The sequence below is a fragment of the Bufo bufo genome, chromosome 8 (assembly GCF_905171765.1).
Source record: "Bufo bufo chromosome 8, aBufBuf1.1, whole genome shotgun sequence".
NCBI classification, from domain to species: Eukaryota; Metazoa; Chordata; class Amphibia; order Anura; family Bufonidae; genus Bufo; species Bufo bufo.
In genome coordinates, this window is record NC_053396.1 from 30,644,223 (window position 1) to 30,671,221 (window position 26,999).

Below are 26,999 nucleotides of genomic sequence, written 5' to 3' on the forward strand. Positions count from 1 at the left end.
AAACATGCCAAGAGGCCGCCGGAATAAAAGTACGACATGTCGGAATAAAAGTACAACTAGCGGCAGCACGGATCCGACAGGCTGTTCACCCGCCGGAACAGCCTGCCGGAGATCCTTGCCGCTAGCGTGAAACTAGCCTAAGATTGCTGTAGACACATGCAGCGTCATTGTCACAACACCTTCAACTTATATTCCCAACCCTGTATACCGGCCCTTTATATCTCCCTCCTGCTCAACGCGTTTCTATGCACTTCATCAGGAGCAGTTGAGTACAAGATCAGTTGAGGGGAGGTATACAGGGTTGGGAATATAAATTGAAGGTGTGGTAACAACGCTGCGTGTGTCTAGAGCAATCTAAGCAAATAATGCTGAGATACAGATCCCCTCCACTAATTGGGGTTACACCCTAGCCTGAGTCACTCCATTCATGAGCGAGAGTGTCTGATTCCAGTTTTACGGTTCAATCATTATTTTATTAAATTGTATAATTGAATAATGTATAAATATATCCAATGAGTATACAAAACAGTAAAGTACAAGGTCAAGAACTGGACATACCAATAAGTCTGAGGTAGTATTACATTCAATAATTAGTCTTACGGAACAAAATTTCAAGTATTAGTACCGTTGGGGCTTCCGTAGATGAATCTAAGAGCATACACGGCATTTATTCTCTAACTTCCAGATTAGTAACCACATAAGACCGGGAAGACATCACAAGACGTGACAGACCAAAACAAGACATATACAAAAGGGAGGGGGGGGGGGGGGGGAGAGGGTGTATAGGATAGGATAGGAGATTCTACTTAGTGTAGTATTTAGGAGCTATTACCAGGGACAATACCTGTTGTCAACCAATCATGGAAAGATGTGGAGGTACGAAATTGATTCCATGGGTCCCAAGTCCCCCAAAAGGCTGTAGCAGATCCTGAATCCCTAGCGCCTAATTCTTCCATATGAACTAGTGAATCCAGGGCGTTAGACCAGGTCACTCTCAAAAGACTCTCTGTAGACCTCCATTGACGGGGAATTATCTGTCTCATAGCTAGGATAAACAATCGGAGGGCGCCCTTCTTAATCTGTGAGATCCGCCCTGAGAACATGGATAGAAGAGCTAACGCAGGTGAGGGTGTAATAGTAGCTTTGTATAAGAAATTATATAAGTCAAAGATCTCCTGCCACAGTGGGGCTACACCCGGGCAGTCCCACCAAATATGAGTCATGGATCCCCTTGCACTAAGACATCTCCAACATGCATCAGATACCTGAGGATAAAATTGGTGTAATCGCACTGGGGTCCTATACCATCTGCTAAGGATTTTATAGTTGAGTTCCTGTAAATTACAAGACACCGTTAATTTGTGAGTGAAGAGGAGAGATCTGGACCATTGGTCTACAGAGAAGGTGGCTCCCAGTTCCGATTCCCAATCAGACATGAATTTGAGTTTAGTTCCCTGGGTGCCTGTGGAAGAGTCCTCTTTCTCCCCAGAGTTCAACATGGCATATAAATGAGATATAGCATGATCAGGAGCTGACCTCGCTGTGCACATCTTTTCAAATTCAGTTAAGGGGGGACATGACCGCGATCCAGGTATCAGGGATTTAATGAAGCTTCGCAACTGAAAGTAGAGGAGCCAACGCCCAGGGCCTGCAGGAATAATGTGGGAAAGATCCTCCAAAGGGAGTAAACAATTCTGTTTATATATGTCTATTAATTTGATTGGTTGTCTATTATGGTCTCCTAAAGCTGGGAGTTGACTCAAGCCTGTGGGGAGATCTGCATGACCCGTGAGTGTCGTGAGAGGACCAGGAGAATGTATAAGGCCAAGTTTAACCGCAAATTTAGCCCAGGACCTAGCCAAGGAATATAGAAGCATCGGGGATTGCGAATTAGATAATGAATTCAAGGAGGTAGGGGACAACCAAAAGATTCCAGTGGCTAAATGTGGAGCCATTTCATGCTCAATTTCTACCCATAGTTTAGTAGAGCGGTTGTGACATAGATCAAGCACACAATTCATGATTGTCGCTTTATAGTATGAGCTAAAATTTGGTAGTCCCGTACCCCCCAGAGCTTTAGAACGAGATATTAAGCTATAACTTAGTCTAGGTCAGGGTGCTTTCCATACAAAAACCGATACCATTCTCCTGATCTTAGCAAAATAGGTTAAAGGGATTTTACATGGGATCGTCTGAAACAAATATAGAAGACGCGGTAAAATGTCCATTTTCACCACATTAATCCTCCCAAACCAAGAAATCTGGAGTGAAGTCCATTTATGGAAACTGGATTCAATAGCTCTAAGCAAAGGTAGATAGTTAAGTTTAAAAACATGTGTCAAGTTGGCTGGGATATGTACTCCTAAATATTTAATATGTTGGGAGGTCCACTTAAAGGAGAAAGAGTCCCTTAAGGAATCTGCTTCCCGTTGGGGCATGTTTATGTTTAAAATCTCTGATTTCTGCACATTGACTTTAAAGTTACTAAGGCGCCCAAAAAGATCAAATTCACGAAGAATCGAGGGCAGGCCAATCCTGGGAGAAGTTAAGTAAATAAGCAGGTCATCTGCGAACAGGGACAGTTTGTGCTCTTTATTGCCCAGCTTGAGACCCGAAATGGAAGGGTTTGCCCGAAGAGCATTAGCCAGGGATTCCATCACAAGGGTGTATAAAAAGGGCGACAAGGGGCACCCTTGACGTGTTCCATTCCGGATCTCAAAAGGGGCAGAAAGAAGTCCATTAACACGAACACAGGCTGAAGGGGAGGAATAAAGAGCTAATATCCTATAGATCATTTTGTCTCCTAGGCCAACGTGGCGTAGGGTCTCCTCTAAGAACCGCCAGCTTACCCTATCAAACGCCTTCTCAGCGTCTACAGCGAGAAGGCATAGTGGAATTTTGGTTTGTTGTGCTCTCGCTATCAGCCCTAGCGTTTTAAGTGTATTATCTCGGGCTTCTCGTCTAGGTACAAATCCTACTTGCTCTTTGTGTATACAACCTGGAATGTGGGGATGGAGCCTCAGAGCCAAAAGCTTGGCATACATTTTGAGATCCACATTGAGCAAGGAGATAGGCCTGTAATTAGAGCATGACGCTGGGTCCCTGCCTGGTTTGGGGATGACTGTGATATGTGCCTGGAGTGCCTGTCGTGTAAATGGACAATCTGGTGAGATGGAATTAAAGGTTTCAACCAATAAGGGTGTAAGATCTTCTCGGAGAATATTATAGAACCGTGCGGTCAATCCATCAGGGCCTGGGGATTTCCCATTCTTCAGGTTCTTGATCACTGACTCTAGCTCAGGGAGGGTGAAATCATCTTCCAACGTGGCTGTATCCTCGTCAGATATAGGTGTAGGGCCAAATTGGGTTATGTATTCACGAGTTTCATCACTAAGGGGTTCTCGTGAGAGAGCGGATGCTGGTAAATTATATAAGGATGCATAATAGGATTGAAATTCCGCTGTGATATCTACTGGGTTGTGTACAGAGCTTCCAGTACCTGTATTAATTGATGGCACGTGAGTCAGAGCAGTTCGGGGATGTAAGGCCCTAGCTAGCCAACTTCCACATTTATTACCATATTCAAAGAACCCGTGTCTAATTTTATCCCTAAAACATAATGATTTTTGGTCTAGGATCTGCAATATTTGATATTGAACTAGAGAAATGTCTGATTTTAAGGTGTCAGTAGGGGAATTTTTGTTTAGGTTTTCTTTTATGGCAAGGTCAGATAGAAGAGATTTCAATTTATGGGAGCGTTCCTTCTTCAGTCTGGAGCCATGTGAAATAAACACCCCTCTAAGCACGCATTTGAGGGCCTCCCATTTAATAGGGGGGGCGGTCATATCCGTTAGATGATCATTAGTAAAGTTGGTAATAGCTTTCCTGATGTCTGCTAGGCAGGCTACATCTGATAGCAGATTATCATTCAGTCTCCATGAGAAGGGCCGGGGGTAAGAAGGTTGGGAGGAAATAATGCCACACACCGGTGCATGATCAGACCACAGGCGAGTGTCAATAGAGCATTTAGGCCCAGAGTCCAGCAGTTGTTGAGATATAAAGATGTGATCGAGTCTACCATAGCTATTATGGATTGGAGAGTGGAAGCTATAATCCCTGACACCTGGATGCAAAATGCGCCATAGATCCACCAGGCGAAGTGCCATGAGCTCGGATTTAAAACTGCGCAGAGAACTCGGGGAGATCGAGGACTTACCAGATGAGGAATCCAGCAGTGGGTCCATCACCAGGTTGAAATCGCCTCCAAGTATGATCGGGGAACCATCTGCAAATTTGGATAGTTTTTTCAGGATCTTGGATCCAAAAGTTGTTTGTCCCTGGTTAGGAAACTGATTCCAGTTTTAAAGTGAAATTGCACAATAAAGGTTTATTATTTTATTTTAACGTTCTATTCAGGCAAGTTTGTGAATTATCCTATACCCTGCGGACATGGTTGTCGACAGTATCATGTGAGGAACTGGCTGAAAGTGACACAAAGGGAGTAATGAATGCTGCAGCCAAGGATAAATAAATCTAGCGACTTGGAGAGCCGGAGTAACTAATACACCAAGAGTGGAGTTACTCTGGTGTCATATATGAAAAAAATGTGGCTTACCTGTGTGTCCGTTGTTAGTTACAACACCTGTGGAAGGCCGCGACCACCCGAAAATGTGAATACGTTGCAAATTATTATCGAGTTGGACTTCTGAGTTTATAATATTGATGGGTGACTGGGAAGAGTTCCCACATGTAGGGTAATTCTGTGGCCATGTATTGGGTTCTAGTAATCATAAGACGTACACATAGTCAGTACATTGTTCCATAAACTTAAATTACGGTTTTCAGTATAATGACAAGCAACAGCAGTAATAATTACTGTATAATAAAACGTATCCTTTTTATATTATTGGAGTATCCACGTGTCTGAACATGTTACTGGGATACTGATAGAATCTGTCTGCATCAAATACTCAAAAGGTGTATCTACACATAATCATAGTAAAAGATGGGGAATTTAGGGAGGTATACATTTGAAAAATCCAGTGCTGTTTCAATTTGTGCCTCAACCAGCATGAAGGCTATGTGCTTCCCTGCCCCTGGCCACAAAGTACTGAAGGAAGGGGGGCCCAAGCTGACCTCGCGCACCAGGGCCCCTGAGCCTTTACCTACACCCCTGGCAAAGTCACTTCTCTAAACTGATACAGGTTTGTTTGCTTGTTGAAGGGATTTTTCCACAATCAGTGTCTGACCCGTGGAGGTTTGACCTCTGGGACTCCTACCAAACATTAGAGCAGGGGGTCCCATGTTCCCTTTTTTTGAATGGAGCAGCAGTCAAACTTGCACAATGCCATTCTAATCAAACTCAGTGGGATTCCCAGAATTAACCAAGTGCTGCAATCTTCGGAAGTCACATAGATTCCTCGGCACTCCATTCAAATGGGCGAACAAAGAGCCCCCATCCTCATGATCAATGGGGTCCCAGCAGTTAGTCCCCCACCTATCAGACAGTTGTCACCTATCCTGTGGACAGATGATACATTTTGGTTATTGGAAAACCCTTTAAAGATTTCCTGTGAAATGTTTAATAAACCCCTTCCATGTACTTTCCAATGGTATGGTTGTAGGGACATGCAACTAAAACGGCATGAAAGCCTTCTTAGCTGAGTGGAGCAGGCAGAAGCAGGAGCGGCTCCGCTAATCCTGGCATAGTAGATGGGTACAGGGTACCAGCAGTTAGTAATAGTCCAGGGAGCACGGGCAGGAGCAGCAATGAGCCTTCCCGGTCCCATAAGATGAGTACTCAGTACTGTGTACATCGCTAACAGCTCAGTTTTAGCGCATGGTGCTCTTCAGGGGTGAAAAAGTATGGTGAAAATAGAAAACTAATAAATAAAGTATATCAGAAAAAGATTTTTTTAGGGGGTTAGGGACAACATATTAAAAGTTAGTATAAAAGTTTAGTTACTCTTTAAGTTAAGTTTTATTTTGTTAAAGATAAGCTTAGATTTGTGTTCAGAAACAATTATTTTTCCAAAAATTTTCTAAAGCGGGTGAGAAAGTCGGGCGTTGAGGGAAAAGGTCCGGGTGCATTGCGGGAACATGCGCAACATTGTAATGCGTTTTGCACTCGCGTGAGAAAAATCACGCATGTTTGGTACCCAAACCCGAATTTCTTCACAGAAGTTCGGGCTTGGGATCGGTGTTGTGTAGATGTTATTATTTTCCCTTATATTATAACATGGTTATAAGGGAAAATAATATCATTCTGAATACAGAATGTATAGTAAAATAGCGCTGGAGGGGTTAAAAAAATAAAAATTAAACTCCCCTTAATCGACTTGATCGCGCAGCCCGGCTTCTCTTCTGTCTCGTTCTTTGCTGATTGCAGGAAAAGCACCTGTGGTGACGTCACTCCGGTCATCACATGGTCCATCACATGATCCATCACCATGGTAAAAGATCATGTGATGGATCATGTGATGACCGGAGTGACATCACCACAGGTCCTGTTGCTGCACACAGCAAAGAAAGAAGTCAGAAGAGATGCCGGCTGCGCGATCAAGTGGATCAAGGTGAATTAATTTTTTTTATTTTTAACCCCTCCAGCGCTATTTTACTATGCATTCTGTATTCAGAATGCTATTATTTTCCCTTATAACCATGTTATAAGGGAAAATAATAATGATCGGGTCTCCATCCCGATCGTCTCCTAGCAACCGTGCGTGAAAATTGCACCGCCTCCGCACTTGCTTGCGGATGCTTGCGATTTTCACGCAGCCCCATTCAATTCTATGGGGCCTGCGTTGCGTGAAAACGCACAAAATAGAACATGCTGCTATTTTCACGCAACGCACAAGTGATGCGTGAAAATCACCGCTCGTGTGCACAGCCCCATAGAAATGAATGGGCCCTGATTCAGTGCGGGTGCAATGCGTTCACCTCACACATTGCACCCGCGCGGAAAACTCGCCCGTGTGAAAGGGGCCTTATTGTCTCAGTCTTACTCCAGTAAAAGGGTGGCATAGAAAGTGGAGAAACATCTCAATACAAAAGTGTTAGACCTAAAGACCTAACAGATTTATCAAACACTATGACACTTTTGGCCCCAACTGGGCAACTGCAAACTGACTTCAAAAATTACTCTCATAATAATTGTCCCCCAATTTTTTTTATTCCACCAATATATCTGATTTATTGCCAATGCAAAAATGAGGTCCATAGCCTTCAAAATGCCTTTGTAAGAACCAAGGTGATACCCCATCTCTTTGCTTACACATGTATTGCTATGCACACTACATATTACCGTTAACTGTTAGAATTTAAGACATAATGCACATACTGCATTCCTCGCGTCCATAGCACCAGTTCCCTGGTAAGGAAAAAAAAATAGATGTAATGTACTGGATTTGTGTAAATGGTGCCAACATTTGTAAAGTAAGGAAATAACCCAATTATATTCTCCCCAATTCTTAAAAATGTAAGGGTTAATGATTACAAGGCAAACTGGGATGATACTAAGCGTGTTGCTTAAAACATCTTCTATGATATACTTAAAAGGGTTTTCCAAGATTTTTTACTGATCAGTTGGGTCTGACTTCCGGGACCCCCGCCGATCAGCTGTTTTGAGAAGGCAGAGCGTACCCAGTACACCGCGCCATACATTGTATAGTGGCTGTGCTTGGTATCACGCTCAGCCCCATTCACTCCAATGGTGCTGAGCTGCTCCTAGGCCACATGACAGATGAACGTGTCGTCAGTGGCCTAAGAAAAGCAGAGAGAAGGCCGCGGCGCCTTCTCGAACAGCTGATCGGCGGGGTTCCTGGGTGTCAGACTCCCACCGATCAGATACTGATGACCTATCCTGAGGATGGGTCATCAATAAGAAAATCTCGGAAAACCCCTTTAAATTTTCTAAACAAACGCAATGTCACGGGTAGCCATAGGCCTTGTTCACACCAGTGTAATATGGTAGATTTTTTTTAGACCCTTAGGGCATTTTCAGTGTGTGCGGTCCAGGGAACGTGGTCCATCTCTACTGTCCCGTACTCACATGATGTGGGTACGGAACACTAGACCCACGCTCAGGCTGGAACGTACAGCGTCAGTGATCACTATGATCTTCAAACAGATAACACACACTTGTGAAACTGGGTATTTTTTCCAAGCTCATTTTGGTGCATATTCCACACTAAAATGTGCAGAATTCACTTACAGTTTCACCTGCCATTGTTTTCAGTGAATTGTCCACACTGTAGTTTACACCATGTGGATTATTATGCATGTGGGTTAAAATTCCAGGTTGCGGGAAAAAAATCAACATGTCCCTCAGGGTCCAAAACCCGTGTTTTTTTTAATTAATTGACCAGGATTATAAGAACCTGGCTATGTTTTTTTTTTTTTTTTTTAAGTGCCTACTGGTGTCTACTGGTTGTGTGGTATTACAGCTCAGCCTTGTTCTGTTCAATGGAGCCGATCGGCAATACCAGACACAACCAATGGAAAGGAATAGCACTGTTTTTGTAAGAAGGAAGCCATGTTTTTTCTTAATACTAGACAACACCTTTAAAAGAGGGGGAGTGATGCGTTAATAATGTCCTCCTGATTTGTTATATCCATTAGTACCAAATGAATGTAAATATATCTGCCTCTAACCTTCTACATGGCATCCCAGGCTGAGGTACAGCACCCCAATACACACGAGTTTCAGCATCTCCAAAGTCGTCTTTAGTTCTGAAATAAAAAAGTAAGGGTTTAATTCCAGAAACTGATCCACAATCCACCTCTAGTTAGGAATTTGAAAGTGATTCCCACTTATAACTGTTCAAGGAACGCTAAAGATCCTGTGAGCACTATTTCACCTCTTGGAGAGAACCTGGTAGGCATAGGCAGTGTCGGACTGGGGTACTTAGGGCCCACCAGTGTAACAGATTCTGGGGGCCCACCTTAGGGCTCCTGCACACTAACTTATTTTTTTTCCATGTCCAGGTCAGGCCTAGTTCACACTTCAATGTTTTGGCCAGTTCACTTCAATGGGGCCGCAAAAAAAAAAAAAAAGACTCCGTGTGCATTCCGTGACTGTATGTCCGCATGGCCGTTCTGCAAAATGATAGAACATGTCCTATTATTGTCCACATTACAGACAAGGATAGGACGATTCTATTAGAGTCCGGCTGTTCTGTTCCGCATAATGTGGGATGCACACACCCGGTATCCATGTTTTGCGGACTGCAAAACATCCAACGGTCGTGTTCATGAGCCCTTACAGGGATAACAGAAATATTAGATGAAGAAGTATGATGGCAGACACTCACAGCAAAATGCACAAACATACATGTGGCAGAATTGACACCTATATGGATATCCTGCGCTTAAGTTAATCAGAAACAAGACACATGGGGCCAGATTTATCATTAGCTCAAGTCAAAAAAATTGGAGTGAAAAAGTCGCAAATTTTTGCACAATCGCTAAAACTGTGCAAAAATTTGCAACCTTTATTGGCTCTGCGCTAGGCTCGGCAGTTTTCTGAAAGTGGGCGTGTTTTCTTATGTAAATGAATCTCTAGACAGATTTACTATTGCGACCATTTAAAAAGTCGCACAAAATTGCACAATTTCACTCCAGTCAGGACCATGCTTATCTTATGCGACTTAATAGAACATGCGACTTTTTCGTAAAGACGTGCGACTTTTGTAAAGCCACTTACTGAAGGATAAACTGCTACCGTCAAACCACATTTATCACAGTATTAAAGGACCATTAATAAATCTGACTTAGCCAAAAGTGACTTTGGACATATGTAAAAGTGGAGTGAGATGTAAGTGTAATGATAAATATGGCCCATGGAGCGCACACCAATCACTTATTAGACAATAAAACTGATGCATATGTCCCATACTGCAGATACACCACTGATACATAGAACATATATAGCACACACCAGTCACACATAGGAAACACGCAATGCACACACCAAGACATTTATGCCTAACCCTATTAAGTGTAGCACACTTAAAGGGGTCGTCTCACTTCATCAATTGCCATTTATCACGTAAAGAAAGTTAATACAAGGTATTTACTAATGTATTGTTATTCTCCATATTGCCTCCTTTCCATCACATTACATACAGCACGTATCCGTAGTTACGACCACCGTGTAATCCAGCAGTGGTGGTCGTGCTTACACACTCTCCTTCACAGCCTGCAGCCCCAGAAGTCTAGAAGATGCCGCGGGGCCTCCTGTACAATGTACACCAGTAGGAGGCTGCATCGCTGTGTGATACTGCCACCTAGTGGCTACAATAATTATCTCTCCTGAGAAATAAGAGAAATAATTACTCCTCCGTCTTATCTCCGGGCGCAGGAGACTGGGGGCCCACTGAAGAATCCCCCGCCTCCCAAGTGGGCCAGTACGAGCCTGGGCATAAGGAGTCTTCTAGACCAGGCAATGGTCTTCTCAGAAAAAGATATGCAAATGAGCTCTTTTTCCAAAAAGAGAAGGAAAAGCTTAGCCTCTGATGCCACCAGATGTAAGGTAGCCATTCTATAAATTGATGCTAGGCCTTTTATACAGGCCTTGAGGGATAACTTGGATAGCAGCTAAGCGAGTCAGTCAAGAATTGACTGGTCGTTTGCTGCCTCGTATATATACCCCTTGACAGGTGCCATTGTCACCAATAATGTTTCACCCCACCTGTATAAATTATTGGGATTTTTATTTTTAGGTCAGGCCTAGTTCACACTTCAATGTTTTGGCCAGTGATTGTGAGCCAAAACCAAGAGTGTAGCCTACACAGATATAAAGTATAGTGGTCCTTTTTTGTGCTTTTGACCAACAACTAGGTTTAGCTCACAAACAACCACTGATGGAAATCACTGACCAAAAACACCGAAGTATGAACTAGGCCTCACCTGCAACTTGCTTTCCATGAGGGAAATAATGAAGTCACCCGCAAGTGATGGTGATGCCATGATGGTGACAAGAGCTGCTGTGGAATAATTAAACTTTCTTTGTGCCTTTGGCAGAGATGGTAAGATGCCCTCACCCAAATGATACTCGCTTCCTATATATCATTCAACCTTGGGTGGTTTGAGGGTAGTGATGCTGGTTTAGCATACCTAGTGGACTAGAGAGGTTTAGGTGTTATAAACCCAGAATACATTGATCTAGGATGAAGAAGGGGTTAAAGGTGTTCATTTCCCTACTGGATAGGTGGTAAATCTATGATCGTGGGGTGTGCACCCATGCACCCTGTGTGAATGTAGCGGTAGTGTGCAGGGGTCACCACAACTCCATGCACTTCTATAGGACTGGGGTATACACAGTTAGGTCCAAATATATTTGGACAGAGACAACATTTTTCTAATTTTTGTTCTGTACATTACCACAATGGATTTTGAACAGAACAATTCAGGTGCGGTTGAAGTTCAGACTTTCAGCTTTAATTCAGAGGGTTGAACAAAATGATTGCATAAAAATGTGAGGAACTAAAGAATTTTTTTAACTCAATCCCTTCATTTCAGGGGCTCAAAAGTAATTGGACAAATTAAATAATTGTAAATAAAATGTTCATTTCTAATACTTGGTTGAAAGCCCTTTGTTGGCAGTGACTGCCTGAAGTCTTGAGCTCATGGACATCACCAGACGCTGTGTTTCCTCCTGTTTAATGCTCGGCCTTTACTGCAGCGGTTTTTAGTTGCTGTTTGTTTGTGGCCTTTCTGTCTGGAGTTTAGCCTTTAACAAGTGAAATGCTCTATTGGGTTCAGAGACGGGGACTGACTCGGCCATTCAAGAATATTCCACTTCTTTAATAAACTCCTGGGTTGCTTTGGCTTTATTTTTTTGGGTCATTGTCCATCTGTATTATGAAATGCATGCCCAAGCATCACACTGCCTCCGCCGTGTTTTACAGATGATGTGGTTTGCTTTGGATCATGAACTGTACCATGCCTTCGCCATACTTTTTTCTTTCCATTATTCTGGTAGAGGTTGATCTTGGCTTCATCTGCCCAAAGAATGTTCTTCCAGAAGTGTGCTGGTTTTTTAAGTTGTTTTTTTTTTTTAGAAAAGTCCAATCTAGCCTTCTTATTCTTGAGGCTTATGAGTGGCTGCACCGTGTAGTGAACCCTCTGTATTTCCTTTCATGCAGTCTTCTCTTTATGGTAGATTTGGATACTGATACACCTATATCCTGGAGAGTGTGGTTCACTTGGTTGGCTGTTGTGAAGGGGTTTCTCTTCACCATGGTAGTTATTCTGCGATCATCCACCACTGTTGTCTTCCGTGGGCGTCCAGGTCTTTTTGCATTGTTGAGGTCACCAGTGCTTTCTTTCTCAGGATGTACCAAACTGTAGATTTTGCCCCTCCTAATAGTGTTGCAATTTCTCGGATGTTTTTTATTTCTGTTTTCGCAGATGAAGGATGGCTTGTTTCACCTGCATGGAGAGCTCCTTTGACTGTATGTTTACTTCTCAGCAAAATCTTCACAATGCGAGCACCGCACCTCAAATCAACTCCAGGCCTTTTATGTGCTTAATTGAGAATGAAATAATGAAGGAATTTCCCACACCGTCCATGAAACAGCCTTTGAGTCAATTGTCCAATTACTTTTGGTCCTTTTAAAAATAGGGTGCCACATGTAAAGGAGCTGAAACTCCTAAACCCTTCATCCAGTTTTAATGTCGATACCCTTAAATGAAAGCTAAAAGTCTGGACTTTATGTCCGTGTCCATTATATAACTATAACTTGAAACAGGTAATAAAAAGAAAAATGTTGTCAGTGTCCAGATATATATGGACCTAACTGTAGCTGTGCTTGCCAGCCACATAGAAGGGAATGAGACCCATGTCCTCATGATTAATAGGAGGTCAGGGGCATAGCTACCATGGAAGCACGGGAAACGGCTGCCACTGGGTCCGAACTCAAGAAGGTGCAGAGGAGGAGGACAAATGGATTTATTTTAAGGTCCAGGGAGCGGTGACTATGGTGCTCCTAGTCCTAGCACTGGTATCACTCACCTAGTCTTCTTCTCTGGGCCCCTGCGCTGCACTAAGGTATGTTTCACACTTGCGTTTTGGTTTCCGGTTTTGAGATCCGACAGAGGTTCTCAAAACTGTACCAAAATTGTTCCATTTGATGTTAACACATCCCGTTGCATCTGTTCTGTTAGGAAGCGGTTGTGTTACATCGGAACGGAACAAACCGGATCTGTCACTAAAACCATTGTAAGGCTACTTTCACAATTTCAATACTGGAATAAAACGAATCCGTTCTGATTTTGCACATCAGGATGCATCCGTTCCGTTAGGATGCGGTTGTGTGAAATCAAAGCAGAAAAAATGGATCCGTCACTAAATGCATGTCCTAAATACGTCTCCTAAAAAAACGGATCCGTCACTATTGACTTCAACGTTGTTTTCAGTGCTGGATCCGTTTGTTTCAGTTTTTATGACAGGACACAAAAGCGCAGCTTGTAGCAGTTTTGTGTCCGGTCACAAAACGGAATGCCGCCAGAACGGAAGACTTCCTGATGCATCCTGAACGGATCTCTTTCCATTTAGAATGCATGAGGACTAAACGGAATAGTTTTTTCCGCTGCCGGATCTCAATACCGGAAAACAACTACGCAAGTGTGAAAGTAGCCTAAGTCAATGTGTGACGGATCAGCTTTTTTCCCCGGAAAAAAACGGATCCGGCAACATTGACTTACATTGATTTTGCTGCCGGATCCAGTTTGTTCCATTTCGAAGACCTGACACAAAACCGCACCTTGGAGCGTTTTTTGTGTCCGGTCAAAAACCGCAACAAAACTGAATGTATCCTGATTAGTGATGAGCGAAGCGAGCTTCCGATGTAACATCCGAAGTCGCGCTGTTCAAAACTTCAGATTAATACTGTACGGAGATCCGTCTCTGTACAGTATTAAAATGTATTGGCTCCGATGAGCCAAAGTCAGTTATTCGCGAAGTCGCGCCTGACTTTGCTGAATAACTTCGGTAATTGATTTTTAAATTGGAAAACCACTTTAAAACATGGAACCGAACTCGGCTTCGGTTCCGACTCTTACCTCGGAACCGAAGTTATTCACACGCGACTTCACGAGTAACTAACTTCGGCTCATCAGAGCCCATACATTTTAATACTGTACGGAGATGGATCTCAATACACTATCCATCCGAAGTTTTGAACAAAGCGACTTTGGATGTAGCATCGGAAGCTCGCTTCACTCATCTCTAATCCCGATCAGTTTTGTCCCCATTGACAATAAATGGGGACAAACGGAACCAATCCTCTGCCGGATCTCAAAACCGGAAAGCCACAACGCAAGTGTGAAACAGCGCTGACGGCACCAGGACGGGACATAGTGATTGTAGGAGCCGATTCTGTGTGACGTCAGGTGACAGTGTAGCGCGCGCCTAGACGCAGCGCTGTATGAAGAGTGAAGGCGGCCACAGGAGAAGAAGAGAGGTTTGGTTTGGTTTTTTGGTCCAGTGTGACGTCTTCATAAAGGGGACCGGGGGGGTCGTTAAAAAACTTGTTCAGGGGCCCAGTCAGTTCTAGTTCCACCACTGGTGGGGTTCCCTTTGGTCGGACCCCAGCAACCGTTACATTAGAGTGTGCACAAATTTTCTAGGTGGAATCTGTCGCAAGAACAAGCTGTGGATTTTAAAGTTATTGCATTATCACGTGCCCATTTCTTTTTCTAGACCATTTGTCGTATTTTGTCAGGAAAAGGGAAAAAAAAAAAATCCCGTGTGAACCTTCAGCACCAGCACCCCCCCAGTTTCCTTTCACAGAACCGTAAAATGAATTGATAACACGCTGCCTGCCACTAGGGGGAGCCTGCTGTATAAGTGTCTGTGTAAGGAGCTCCCCCTAGTGGCCATTACCGGCAAGAAAACATGTTAAGGTTTCTCTCTGTGCACGTGCCTGTGGGGGAGGAGGAGGAGGGGCTACGTACAGTATACAGCCCCGCTGCAGGAAGAAGCATGGAGGACAGGATTGCACAAGCCTGTGAGGATTTACAGTGAGTTTAGTGCCGCAGGGGCTCGTGCATTGCATGCTCCTAGGTCCTATGTGAGTGCACATGCGCAGTGTACAGTATTATACAGTGGTCTCGCCTCAGGGCTGCACTTTCACTGAGGTGGAAAAAAATGATGCAAAATGCAAAATAAAATGAAAAGGAAAACTGCCCCTAGCAACCAATCAGGTTCCTCCTTTCATTTTCCAAAGGAGCTGTCCAAATGGAGGAATCTGGTTGCTAAGGGCAACTAAGCCAGTCCTACTTTACACCAGTTTGATAAATCTCCCCCTTGTGTATAGATATTGTGTACGTTGTGTGTTTCGTAAGTGTATGAAGGGAGTTTTTCAAGTCCGTTTCGCAGGGGTCTGTGTTGCACTATTTGAGAAATCTGCCGTATCCTTAAAGAGGTTTTCCGGAACTCCTAACACACGAACGATACGGATTGTGTGCAGTTCTGTTCAGGAAAAAAAAAAAAACCTGAAGGTTTTGCATGCAAGTTCTGTCAGTTTTGTCTGCGATTGCGTTCAGTGGTTCCGTTTTTTCCACGTGGGTGCAATCAGTTTTTCATGCGCATGATGCAGTGCGTTTTTCACGGAAGCCCCATACAATTCTATGGGGCCAGAGCCGCGTGAAAAACGCAGAGTATAGAATATGCTGAAACGCAGAAATGGTGCGTGAAAACGAACGGTCATGAACACAGACCCATAGAATAGGTCAGGATTCCGTGCGGGGGCAGTGCTCGTGTGAAAGGGGCCCAACTTGATCAGATTGGTGGGAATCTGACACCCAATTTCCCCACCGATCAGCTGTTTGAAGAGGCTGCGGCGCCGAGGTGAAGCACAGCGCCGTCAGCTGTGTAGCGGCTTCGTCCGGTATTGCAGCCTAGGCTCATTCACTTGAACGGTCCGAGCTGTGCCTAGGTCATGTGACTAATGAACGTGATGTCACGTGGCCTAGAAAGAGACTACGGCGCTCACTGGAGTGCTGCGGCCTGTAAAGACAGCTGATTGGTGAGTAAAAAGGTGTGCACCAGAATATGTGAGGAATGATTACCCCCCTGCCCCAATTGCCACTTTAAAAGTCACAAATTATGGTGCAGCCTCATTTGTGGATTATCACTGCAGTTTTATGGTATTTTTCAGCACCTTTGCCTTTTTAGTGTCTTTTTTATTTTTTTGTACCTGAATTTTTTTGGGTAAAAACCACAGCACCAGATGTTTGCTGGGAAAAATGAAACGCAGGGGACACGCAATGTTTTTTTGTTCATTAAGGCCTCATGCACATGTTGTTTTGATCCGCATCTCCCACTTCAATGGGGCCGCCAAATCTGCGGCTCGGACTTGAACCCATTCACTTCAATGGGGCCGCAAAAGATGCGGACAGCACTCCGTGTGCTGACCGCATCCGTTGCTCCGTTCTGTGGCCCCGCAAAAAAAATATAACCTGTTCTATTCTTGTCCGTTATATTAAAGGCTGTCCGTGCCGTTCCGCAAATTGCGGAACGCACATGGACGCCATCCGTGTTTTGCGGATCCGCGGTTTGCGGACCGCAAAAAACGGAACGTTCATGTGCATGTAGCCTAAGTGGTGTTTTTTTTTACTTTTCTTGCTTCTTTTCAAAAACACAGCATGCTGGAGATTTTGGTGTTTTTCACACATTTTCACCTTCTCTATGGGGAAAAACGCTAGCGGTAAGACACACTGGAGCATATTTACTATTGAAAATGCATCCGTTTTTTGGCGCAATTTGTGCCAAAAAAGTGACATACACATTTATCGACTGTTTTACAAACTTTTCTAACCTTTTTATGCCTCATGCACACGGCCGTTCTTGGCCAGTGCCCGTATTGCGGCTCGCAAGGGTCCGAAATATACGCCGTTTGTGCACAGCATAACGGATGCGCACCCATTTACTTGAATGGGTCCACAATCCTGAAGGTGCGGTGTGGAACAGAAGCAGAGACCCCCGGAAGCACCATGGATGGAGTGCTTCCATGAGGTTTCTGTCCGTGCCTCTGCATAGTAAAAAAACAGTAGTGCATGCACTACTTTTTTGCGGTGCGGACAGTCGGATGCGGATTGCGGACCCCATTCAAGTGGCCCTACAGTTGGTGCCCGTGCAATTTGCGGTTCGTGTGAATGAGTTCAAAGGATGTGACTTTCTCAAAAGGGGTGTAGTTAAAAATGCTTTAAAATTTTGGCGTATCTTTGGAGTAAAGTTATGCCAACTTATGGGTGGAGTGAACTTAGATTGGACATTTTAAAGATGCCCCAGATTTATCAGCCACTCTGATAAATCTGGCACAGGCTATCTGTCTACTGCCTTATGCACAAGACCTTATTTTTTTTCTGAATCCAATACGCATTTTTTGGGGGATTACAGTAGGTGCGGACCCATTTACATCAGTGGGGCCATGTTCTGTCCGCATCCATATGTCCACATGTCTGTCTTGCAAAAAAATAGAATATGTCCTATTCTTGTCCATTTTGCGGCGGTGTGCATGCGACCCCGTCTGTGCAGACATTGATGGGCGGGGACTGGAATGGCAGTCGGTACAGAGAAGCGGGGGCGAGGTTAGTATAGATCTCTTCAAGATCCTGCTGGGTGGGTGGGGGAATTTTTTAAAAATTCCGGACAACTCATACACTTTAGATCAGCTCGGCAGAGCATGATGGGTCTTGAATGGAGAGAAATCTGCAGTCAGGAAATTCTGGCAGCAGATTATCTTCCAAGAACAAAAGGAGGACTCGATACACATTAGCGGGTTCGGGGGATGTTAAAATGTGTAACGTGTCACCTTTAGAAAAGTAGCAGCCATGGACAACTACTCTAGTTTTCCTTTGCACTACATTCAGAGGTCGCAATAACGCCTGTACAAGCGTCATAGACACCTGTTCAGGCCATTTTACTCCCTGGAAAAAGTCTAAGGCATACCGATACGCCTTAGACTTTTCCCTGCCATTCATAAGTGTAGTGAATGCTGTGAACGGCACGGGCAGCGCAGCGATGCTGCTGCTGCCTGAGACAACCAATTACAAGGCTCCTTACAGTGAGGAGCTTTGTTATTGGTCAGTTTGAGTGGGCTGCCGGAGCGCTTAGGACACACCGCTCTGAAGAGGGAGGAAGGAGGCGCGCGATCCTGACTGGCGGGGTAAGTGGTGGTCTGAGCGCCTTGTTTTTACCCTATAGTGATGAGTCTGAAGCGCTCCTCCCTGCTGAGCGCGGTAGTGAAGACGGCCTCAATAGAAGGTCTAGGCGGGGACCGTCTTCACTACCGCAGTCAGCAGTGAGGACAAGTGGCTGAGCGCTTCAGACTCCTGCTTATAGAAGTCAGCGGGGGTCCCAGCGCTGGACACGCCAACAGGAGACCTCGATAACGACAGACCTGTCACCCGTAGACCTCTGTCACCTTTCTTATGAATCCATCAAGGATTCATTGCAGCATGTTCCATCAGACGCTTATAAGGATTTCTTCTGTAATGCGGTGCCGCATGTGGCCATTTACAGCCTCCAGGACATACAGTCCCTCTGCCAAGCACATGAAGTCTTCACTGTAAGACTGTATAATCCAATAACCACAGCGGTGGTGGCTTTTTTGTGGAATGAGATAGGGCAATGGGTCATGGAAGACAAACTCCCCTTTATAGCAAGATCAAGCATGACACAAAATGACAGCCTCTAGATCAGGGATCAGCAACCTCCGGAACTCCAGCTGTGCTGAAACTACAACTCCCAGTATCCTCCTTTCACTTTGGGAGTTACAAGAACAGCTGAGCAAGTGTGCATGCTGGGAGTTGTAGTTTCACAGCAGCGCTGGAGTGCCAAAGGTTGCTGCTCCCTAGATCAGTGGTTATCACTGCGTGATGTCATCATCCAGATCCACAACATGTGACTGTGGCCCTGCAAGGTATGTGCCCGGGTCTTTCGCTTGTGCCCTTGGCACCAGCATGCACCACCATCCATTGTGCCTGTGTCCTGCTCCGCCAGTGCCTCAGGTCTCTTCAGAGTCTACAAACAGCCCCGGTGGCACCGACATACCCACCTGAGAGCTCATCTACATACAAGGATGTAACTTTGGTGGGCAGCAATGGCCACGTGATGGATGGCAAACCCCAGTGACTAGCAGCACAGAAACAGCAGCATAAATTAAAGGGATTGTCCCAAGATCAACACTATTTACCTGTCCATACTTGACCCAGAGAACACTAGAACGTGGTAACCAAGGTGGGACCCCCAGCGATCATGTACTTGAAGGGGACATGTCTGTTTTAGTAACGACTTGCATTTCCCATGCAATACCAATTCTGGGGAGTCAATTCTTGTGACTCTATATTGTACCATTACTCTATTATTCCTACTAGAACTTATGAACTAATTGCTAGTAGTCTGCAATAAAGGTCCAGCTGGATGTTACCAGTTGACAGCACTGATTGAATAATATCAGGCTGTGCAGTGACACCCCCATCTGGACCTTTACTGCAAACTACCAGCAAGTCATTCATAACTAATAACAGGAATAACAGAGGAATGGTGCAACATAAAGTCATAAGAATAGATGCTCCAGGATTGTTATTACATGTGGGGGTGCAAGTAGTTACCAAAACAGACAAATCAGGAGAGGTGAGGGGTCAAATCAGGAGGGAGAGGTGATAAATATCCATCTTAGGAAAAACCCTTTAAACCTCATATAATCACTGCAACAGTGACCTCAGCGGTGCCGACCCCCTCAGAGCAACAGTGACCTCAGCGGTGCCGACCCCCTCAGAACAACAGTGACCTCAGTGGTGCCGACCCCATCAGAGCAACAGTGACCTCAGCGGTGCCGACCCCCTCAGAGCAACAGTGATCTCAGCGGTGCCGACCCCCTCAGAGCAACAGTGACCTCAGTGGTGCCGACCCCCTCAGAGCAACAGTGACCTCAGTGGTGCCGACCCCCTCAGAGCAAGTGACCTCAGTGGTGCCGACCCCCTCAGAGCAAGTGACCTCAGTGGTGCCGACCCCCTCAGAGCAACAGTGACCTCAGTGGTGCCGACCCCATCAGAGCAACAGTGACCTCAGTGGTGCCGACCCCCTCAGAGCAACAGTGATCTCAGCGGTGCCGACCCCCTCAGAGCAACAGTGACCTCAGTGGTGCCGACCCCCCTCAGAGCAACAGTGACCTCAGCGGTGCCGACCCCCTCAGAGCAACAGTGACCTCAGTGGTGCCGACCCCCTCAGAGCAAGTGACCTCAGTGGTGCCGACCCCCTCAGAGCAACAGTGACCTCAGCGGTGCCGACCCCATCAGAGCAACAGTGACCTCAGCGGTGCCGACCCCCTCAGAGCAACAGTGACCTCAGTGGTGCCGACCCCCTCAGAGCAACAGTGACCTCAGTGGTGCCGACCCCCTCAGAGCAACAGTGACCTCAGTGGTGCCGACCCCCCTCAGAGCAAGTGACCTCAGTGGTGCCGACCCCCTCAGAGCAAGTGACCTCAGTGGTGCCGACCCCCTCAGAGCAACAGGGACCTCAGTGGTGCCGACCCCCCTCAGAGCAACAGTGACCTCAGTGGTGCCGACCCCTCAGAGCAACAGTGACCTTAGTGGTGCCGACCCCTCAGAGCAACAGTGACCTCAGTGGTGCCGACCCCTCAGAGCAACAGTGACCTCAGTGGTGCCGACCCCTCAGAGCAACAGTGACCTCAGTGGTGCCGACCCCCTCAGAGCAACAGTGACCTCAGTGGTGCCGACCCCCTCAGAGCAACAGTGACCTCAGTGGTGCCGACCCCCTCAGAGCAACAGTGACCTCAGTGGTGCCGACCCCCCTCAGAGCAACAGTGACCTCAGTGGTGCCGACCCCCTCAGAGCAACAGTGACCTCAGTGGTGCCGACCCCCTCAGAGCAAGTGACCTCAGTGGTGCCGACCCCTCAGAGCAAGTGACCTCAGTGGTGCCGACCCCCTCAGAGCAACAGTGACCTCAGTGGTGCCGACCCCTCAGAGCAACAGTTACCTCAGTGGTGCCGACCCCCCTCAGAGCAACAGGGACCTCAAGTGGTGCCGACCCCCTCAGAGCAAGTGACCTCAGTGGTGCCGACCCCCTCAGAGCAACAGGGACCTCCGCTAAATGTAAAATTGTCTAAATTTGCCATTTTTCGGCTAAAAATACCGGTAAGAAAAAATGTAGCGCGACCTCTGACTACATTTTATAACCACTTTCACCAGACACAGACTATGTCTCCCCTACACATTGCAGGTGGCTGATTATATATATCTATATATATTTCCAAATTAAAGGGCTGATTTTTTTTATTTTTTTATTATTAGGCTGCCCAGGTGGGTGAAATCCATTCTGAAGGTGGCAGCTAAGAAGAAGAATGACAGACTACGAAGGAGGAAGACATACAAAATGCTGCAGAAACGACTGGTATGTAACGGGAAAATGATCACCAATCGTATAGTATGGATTAAGCGCATTTTAAGACCACTCTTTATACCCTTATTTTAACCCCTTCCGGATGCAGTGTTTTTTGTGGGACAAGTGAAAAAATTTTAATGCCACCATTTTATATTGCATACGATGTGCTGACAAGCTGGAAAATATTCCAAAAGGGCATGGGCATTGGAAAAAAAATACAGGCCTTAACCTTAGCCATGTCAGAGCCTCCCAAACAAGCGGTCTCCTCAGTCACTCATTTTGGGTGCTCCTCTTGTCACACTAAATTCCAGTGTGGTCAGTCCGAGCCCCTCTGCACGTCCTGTTTCCCCTCACCGGCAGTCAGCCGCCCCTCCCCAACAGTCCCTGTGACTCAGCTCTCTAGAGTGGGCCCCAGACTGAGCCCACTCTATTTCTAAAATAGCGCAGGACGCCTCCCTCACTAACAAAGCCATTTTGAAGATGCTGGGCCATATACCACTATTGGAGTCCAGAACCCCCTTGGACTCAGAGCACCCTTCCTCCAGGTCCCAGTGTAGACGCCCTAGGAAGAGTCCCAGATCTTCCCTTAAGGCTACTCGCTCTATGTTCCCCAGATCTTCCATTTCACCCCCTAGGTGACATTGGTCTTAGGCATGCTCTCCTGAAAGAGACACAGAGCAAACTTTAGATGAGGAGCAGTCATCCAAGATCTTCTGTATGATGGATAGCCTTATTTCAGCTGTAGTTGAGACTCTTCAGGTCAGAAAAACAGAAATCTCTTCTGTTCAAGAAGGGTTCTCGTTTTGCTGCTCACGGCAGCTCGCCCAAATTTTTCCTAATCTCTCGGACTTCTATTCTTCTCTTTTAAATTGGACCTACCAATTACCCGCCTGGCCAAAATCCCACCTTGCCCATGGTGGATGCAGCCTCCTTACCCAACCAAAAGGATAAGAAGCTAGAGTTTCCCTCCAAATCCTCATTTGAGGCGGTTGGTCAGCCCTCCTCCTGCTCTTTGCTTCCACCTGGGTTTGCAAAGCCATGGCCGAATGGGCATCCCGCCTCTGCACAGATATCCTGACAGAGGAACCCCTGAAGAACCTAGCGGATATCGCCCTCCAGATTTTCTGTGCCAGCTCCTACATCTGTGAAGCCTCCCTGGATACTGCCAGATATATGGTATGTTCCTCAGCCGGTGGTGGTCATCCGTAGGACCATGTGGCTTTCTTGTTTGGCAGCAGAGAACACTTCCAAGAAAGCCCTCCCTTTATCTGGTGCCCACAAGTTAAATGGATAGAAGAAACAGATACTATGGTATCATTTTTTTTTGCTGCATGGAATCTGTTCTTTTCCATCCAGTGAGGCTTCACGTATCAGTTTTGTGGTCCGCAAATCACAGATCTGCAAAAAACGGAAACCAGCTGGGTGTCTCATGTTTTCCTATTTCTCAAATCCCACCCTATGTTAAAAATGCCTATTTTTGTCCGTAAAATAGACAGTAAATAGGTCATGTTCTTTTTTGTGGGATGGCAGAAAAGTAGCCTATATACTGATTAAATACATGGGGGGTCATTTACAAAGACCGTTTCTACGCTGGTCTTTGTTTCCTGCCTGCGCTGCCAGAGGATTCACCTATGACGAGATGTGCGCCTCATCATGAATTAGGTGCACCTCCGGCAGTCTGCGTCTGTAGTAAAACTGGAGTAGTTGTTACTCCTCCTATACGCCTAAATCATAGTAAATTAGCCAAAGTCTCATCCATAGCGATTCCTAAGTGGTGAGGACGGCGGAAAAATGCCCATGTGAAAAAATATTGTTGCACGAATGTTTGAAAAGTGGGTCTTGCAATTTAATTTCAGTGCCAAAAATTTGCATAATTTTTTTTCGTAAATGACCCCCATTCATTTCTCTACAAATATGTTTAATGGAAAATAATAAACATGGTGTGAATGAGGCCAATTTATCACATTGCTTCATGCTGTATGATGTTTAGTTCATGGCTGCACACTTATGCCTCATTCACACATCAGTGTTCGGTCAGTGATTTTCATCAGTGATTTTAAGCCAAAACCAGGGGCGGCTCTAAACACAGAACAGGTGCAGATCTTTCCCTTATACCGGATCTCTGTGTAGGCTTCCATCCGGATTTTGGCTCACAATCACTGACCAAACACTGACGTTCTGGGTATTGCAGTTCAGTTACCATTGACGTGAATGGAAGCACAGCTGCAGTAACCAGGGGAGTAGAGATGGAGCAGGCTTCAGGTCTATAAGAAGACAGCAGGGGATTCTGGAATCTCTGAGCAGGTACATTTAACTTTGGGGTTCAGAAGGGTGCCTTAGCTCTATATAAAAGCATTGATGTAGTACATAACATAATGGGGGTCATTTCTAAAGAAGCCTACGCCAGTTTATAGTGTAGCAAAAGGCTTGGGAGTGGCGGAGGTGTAAAAGAGGAGTAAAAACCACTCCAGTCTGGCCTCATATATAGGGCTCATGCATGCACACAACCTTTGTTTTTGTCCGCATTCCCCTCAGTGGGGCCGCAAAAGACACGGGTGGGCTTTCCACATCCGTATATCTTTTCCACGGCACCGGAAAAAGAATAGAACATGTCCTGTATTCTGCAAAATGCGGAATGCACAACCAGGGGCTGTGGTAGTTTTCATGGCAGACGCACAGACTGCCATGCTGCACACCAAATCTTATAGCAGCGTAGGGGGAATCTAATCTTAGGAAATGACCCCCACAGTCTGCATGTTGGTCACATCTCCCGGACGGACAAGGACTCCCGAACTGACTGCATCATAGCGAAATATGATAGTCAGTTCCTATCTGATCAGGGGTCTATTGTACTGTACTCAGGGAAAGCTCCCGACACATACTCCAGATGTATCCTTAGGGCTTCATTCACCCGACAGAGGCCGAAAATAAGTCCTTGGCATCGGTCATGCAGATATACGTCAGTGTGCAGTTCTATCAACTGTATAGAAAAACATATTCAATAGTGTTTTTCTATACAGAGACTTAAAAACATTTACCACTTTTTTAGATTTTATTTTAACATGGCAGACCATCTATTACTGTATGTCTATCCATCAGCATACACAGTACAGCAGCCTTCCGTCAGAGGTATATGTCTGGAAAGCCTCACGTCTACCTCTGATGGAAGGATCCATAGTCGAACCATAGTTATTTCTTTGCACTTTCGGCACACCAATGCCTTTTTCATACCATGATTATGAACAGCATTGCTATAACTGGTGCTTGTGGTACCTGTCTTTTTTTTTATAGTAAGGTGTTGCACATCACTAGTACTTCTACATACATAAAATATGACATATGTAAGATAAAGGTTTCTAAAAACATCTAATATATTCACGAATAATAAAGAGAATATATACTCACATTCTCCAGCTCTGATGAGCTTCACATCAGTTTTCGGGCTTTATATATCATTATCAGACTTCCTCCTTTTGCACAATGTATACATTTGGAAATACTGCTGCCTGCCTATATTTTTGGGATCCAGTAATAAAATGCTGCCCATAATTACAGAGCACTTCCCAGTATTAGTAATATACAACGACACGTAATAAAAATACTAAAATACAGCACATCGCCGGCACTCTAATAGAAAATGCCTAATCTTGTCCGCCTAATTCTTGACAAGAATAGGACATGTTCTATTTTTTTGCGGAAACGGAAGCACGGATGCGGAGGAAGCGCCTAATTTATGCTGAGGTTAAAAAGGCCTCGTCATAAATGTTAGTTAATGCGTTTCCAGATGTAAATGTTAGTAAATTTGCCAGGGCTGATGCCCAAGGGGCGAAGATACTGTAAAAAAAATAATTGCCGCATGGGCATTTAAAAAATTGCAAATAAGGGCGCTGTTTGTGTTCTACAGGGCAGCACACATACTCACTGAGGGCTATCCGCTCATATATATTGATGACCTATCCCCAGGATACAGGCATCCCTGTATGAAAGGTCAAAAGCGTACGTAGCTTTATGTATTATTCTAAATTGCATCTCTCTCCACAACTCGCTACTGATAGCGTGTCTTACTTTTTCCATACCTGCCCTAATTTTAGGTGTTAAAGCAGGATCCCCTAACTCAGTCTCCCATTTTTTGAATACTCCCTCTCCCAGTGGAATTGATTGTGTATTTTAAATTTTCCGATATAGGTCAGATAATGAGCCTACTTCTCCCTCCTTACCCATCAAGGCCCGAAAACCACACTATTCTTTCATGGTCGCCCAAGTTATCTGCTCTCACTTTGCAATATGAAGTTAGGGTACTTTCACATTAGCGTTTTTCTTTTCCGGTATTGAGTTCCGTCCTAGGGGCTCAATACCGGAAAAAAACTGATCAGTTTTATCCTAATGCATTCTGAATGGAGAGCATTCCGTTCAGGATGCATCAGAATGTCTTCAGTTCAGTCCCTCTTACGTTTTTTGGACGGAGAAAATACCGCAGCATGCTGCAGTTTTCTCTCCTGCCAAAAATCCTGAACACTTGACGGAATGCCGGGTCCAGCATTAATTTCTATTGAAATGTTTCAATGCCGGATCCGGTATTAAGTATTCCGGAAAACCGGATCCGGTTTCCCGATCTGCGCATGCGCAGACCTTTAAAAATGAGAAAAAAGTAAATACCGGATCCGTTTTTTCCGGATGACAACTGGAAAGACGGATCCGGTATTGCAATGCATTTGTCAGACGGATCCGCATCCAAATGCATCCGTTTGCGTCTGGATTGCCTGCCGGAATCCTCTGCCCTATCCTTAGTTGTCTGAAAGGCATGAAATGTGAATTCAGGAGCTGGAATTTTCCTTGAAACTCCTGCCAAGAGAGTATCATTGTTCCTGACGGTGATAAAAGTTGTCCCAACTTGTTAATACCTTTTATCCCTCCATTTTTCAAACATTTTGGATTGTCTCCCTTGCGGGAAGGCCGGCAAGGACCATAGTGGCATCTATGGTGTAATATACGTAGGTAGTCTATATATTTTCCTGACCGCCCTCCATGCTGCTGTTGTGTCTTTTATCAGAGTATAAGATTTGACCAAAGGTGGTGTGTCTCTAATTCTGGTATGTGAAAGTGCCACTAGGTCCCAAGGGCCACCAGTTCCCTTTCCAAAGGAGTATTCGAGAACTGATGTATCCCAAATCCAGTCTCTAACATGTCTAGTGAGGGCTGCCAGATTCTATCTCCTTATGTTGGGTAGTTGTATTCCCCCCTCCCACTTCAGCAAGCATAGTTTTTCATAAGCTATCCTAGGTCTTTTCTTTTTACATAGGAACAAAATAAAGGCTCTTTGTAGTTTGTTAATATCTATGTGTCTTAATAAAGGTATTGTTTGCTTTGCACACTCTTGGCATTCTCTTGATGAGCTTCAAGAGGTCCCCTGAAATGGTTTTCACTTCACAGGTGTGCCCTGTCAGGTTTAATAAGTGGGATTTCTTGCCTTATAAATGGGGTTGGGACCATCAGTTGCGTTGAGGAGAAGTCAGGTGGATACACAGCTGATAGTCCTACTGAATAGACTGTTAGAATTTGTATTATGGCAAGAAAAAAGCAGTTAAG

The 26,999-nt window shown here is 45.1% G+C and overlaps 1 protein-coding gene across 1 annotated transcript in view; it reads right to left on the bottom strand.

Annotated features, from left to right (window-relative positions):
* The window catches only part of LOC121009504 (carbonic anhydrase 7-like), a 34,060-nt gene extending 25,336 nt beyond the window's left edge, over positions 1-8,724 (bottom strand). Inside the window, exons 1-3 of the mRNA XM_040442682.1 lie at positions 8,653-8,724; positions 7,340-7,369; positions 4,616-4,780 (exon numbers count right to left, since the gene is read on the bottom strand). Of these exons, the coding sequence (XP_040298616.1) occupies positions 4,616-4,780; positions 7,340-7,369; positions 8,653-8,710 (253 nt within the window). The 5' untranslated portion in view covers positions 8,711-8,724. The remainder of the gene's footprint in view (positions 1-4,615; positions 4,781-7,339; positions 7,370-8,652) is intronic.
* Between the last annotated feature and the right edge of the window lie 18,275 nt (positions 8,725-26,999).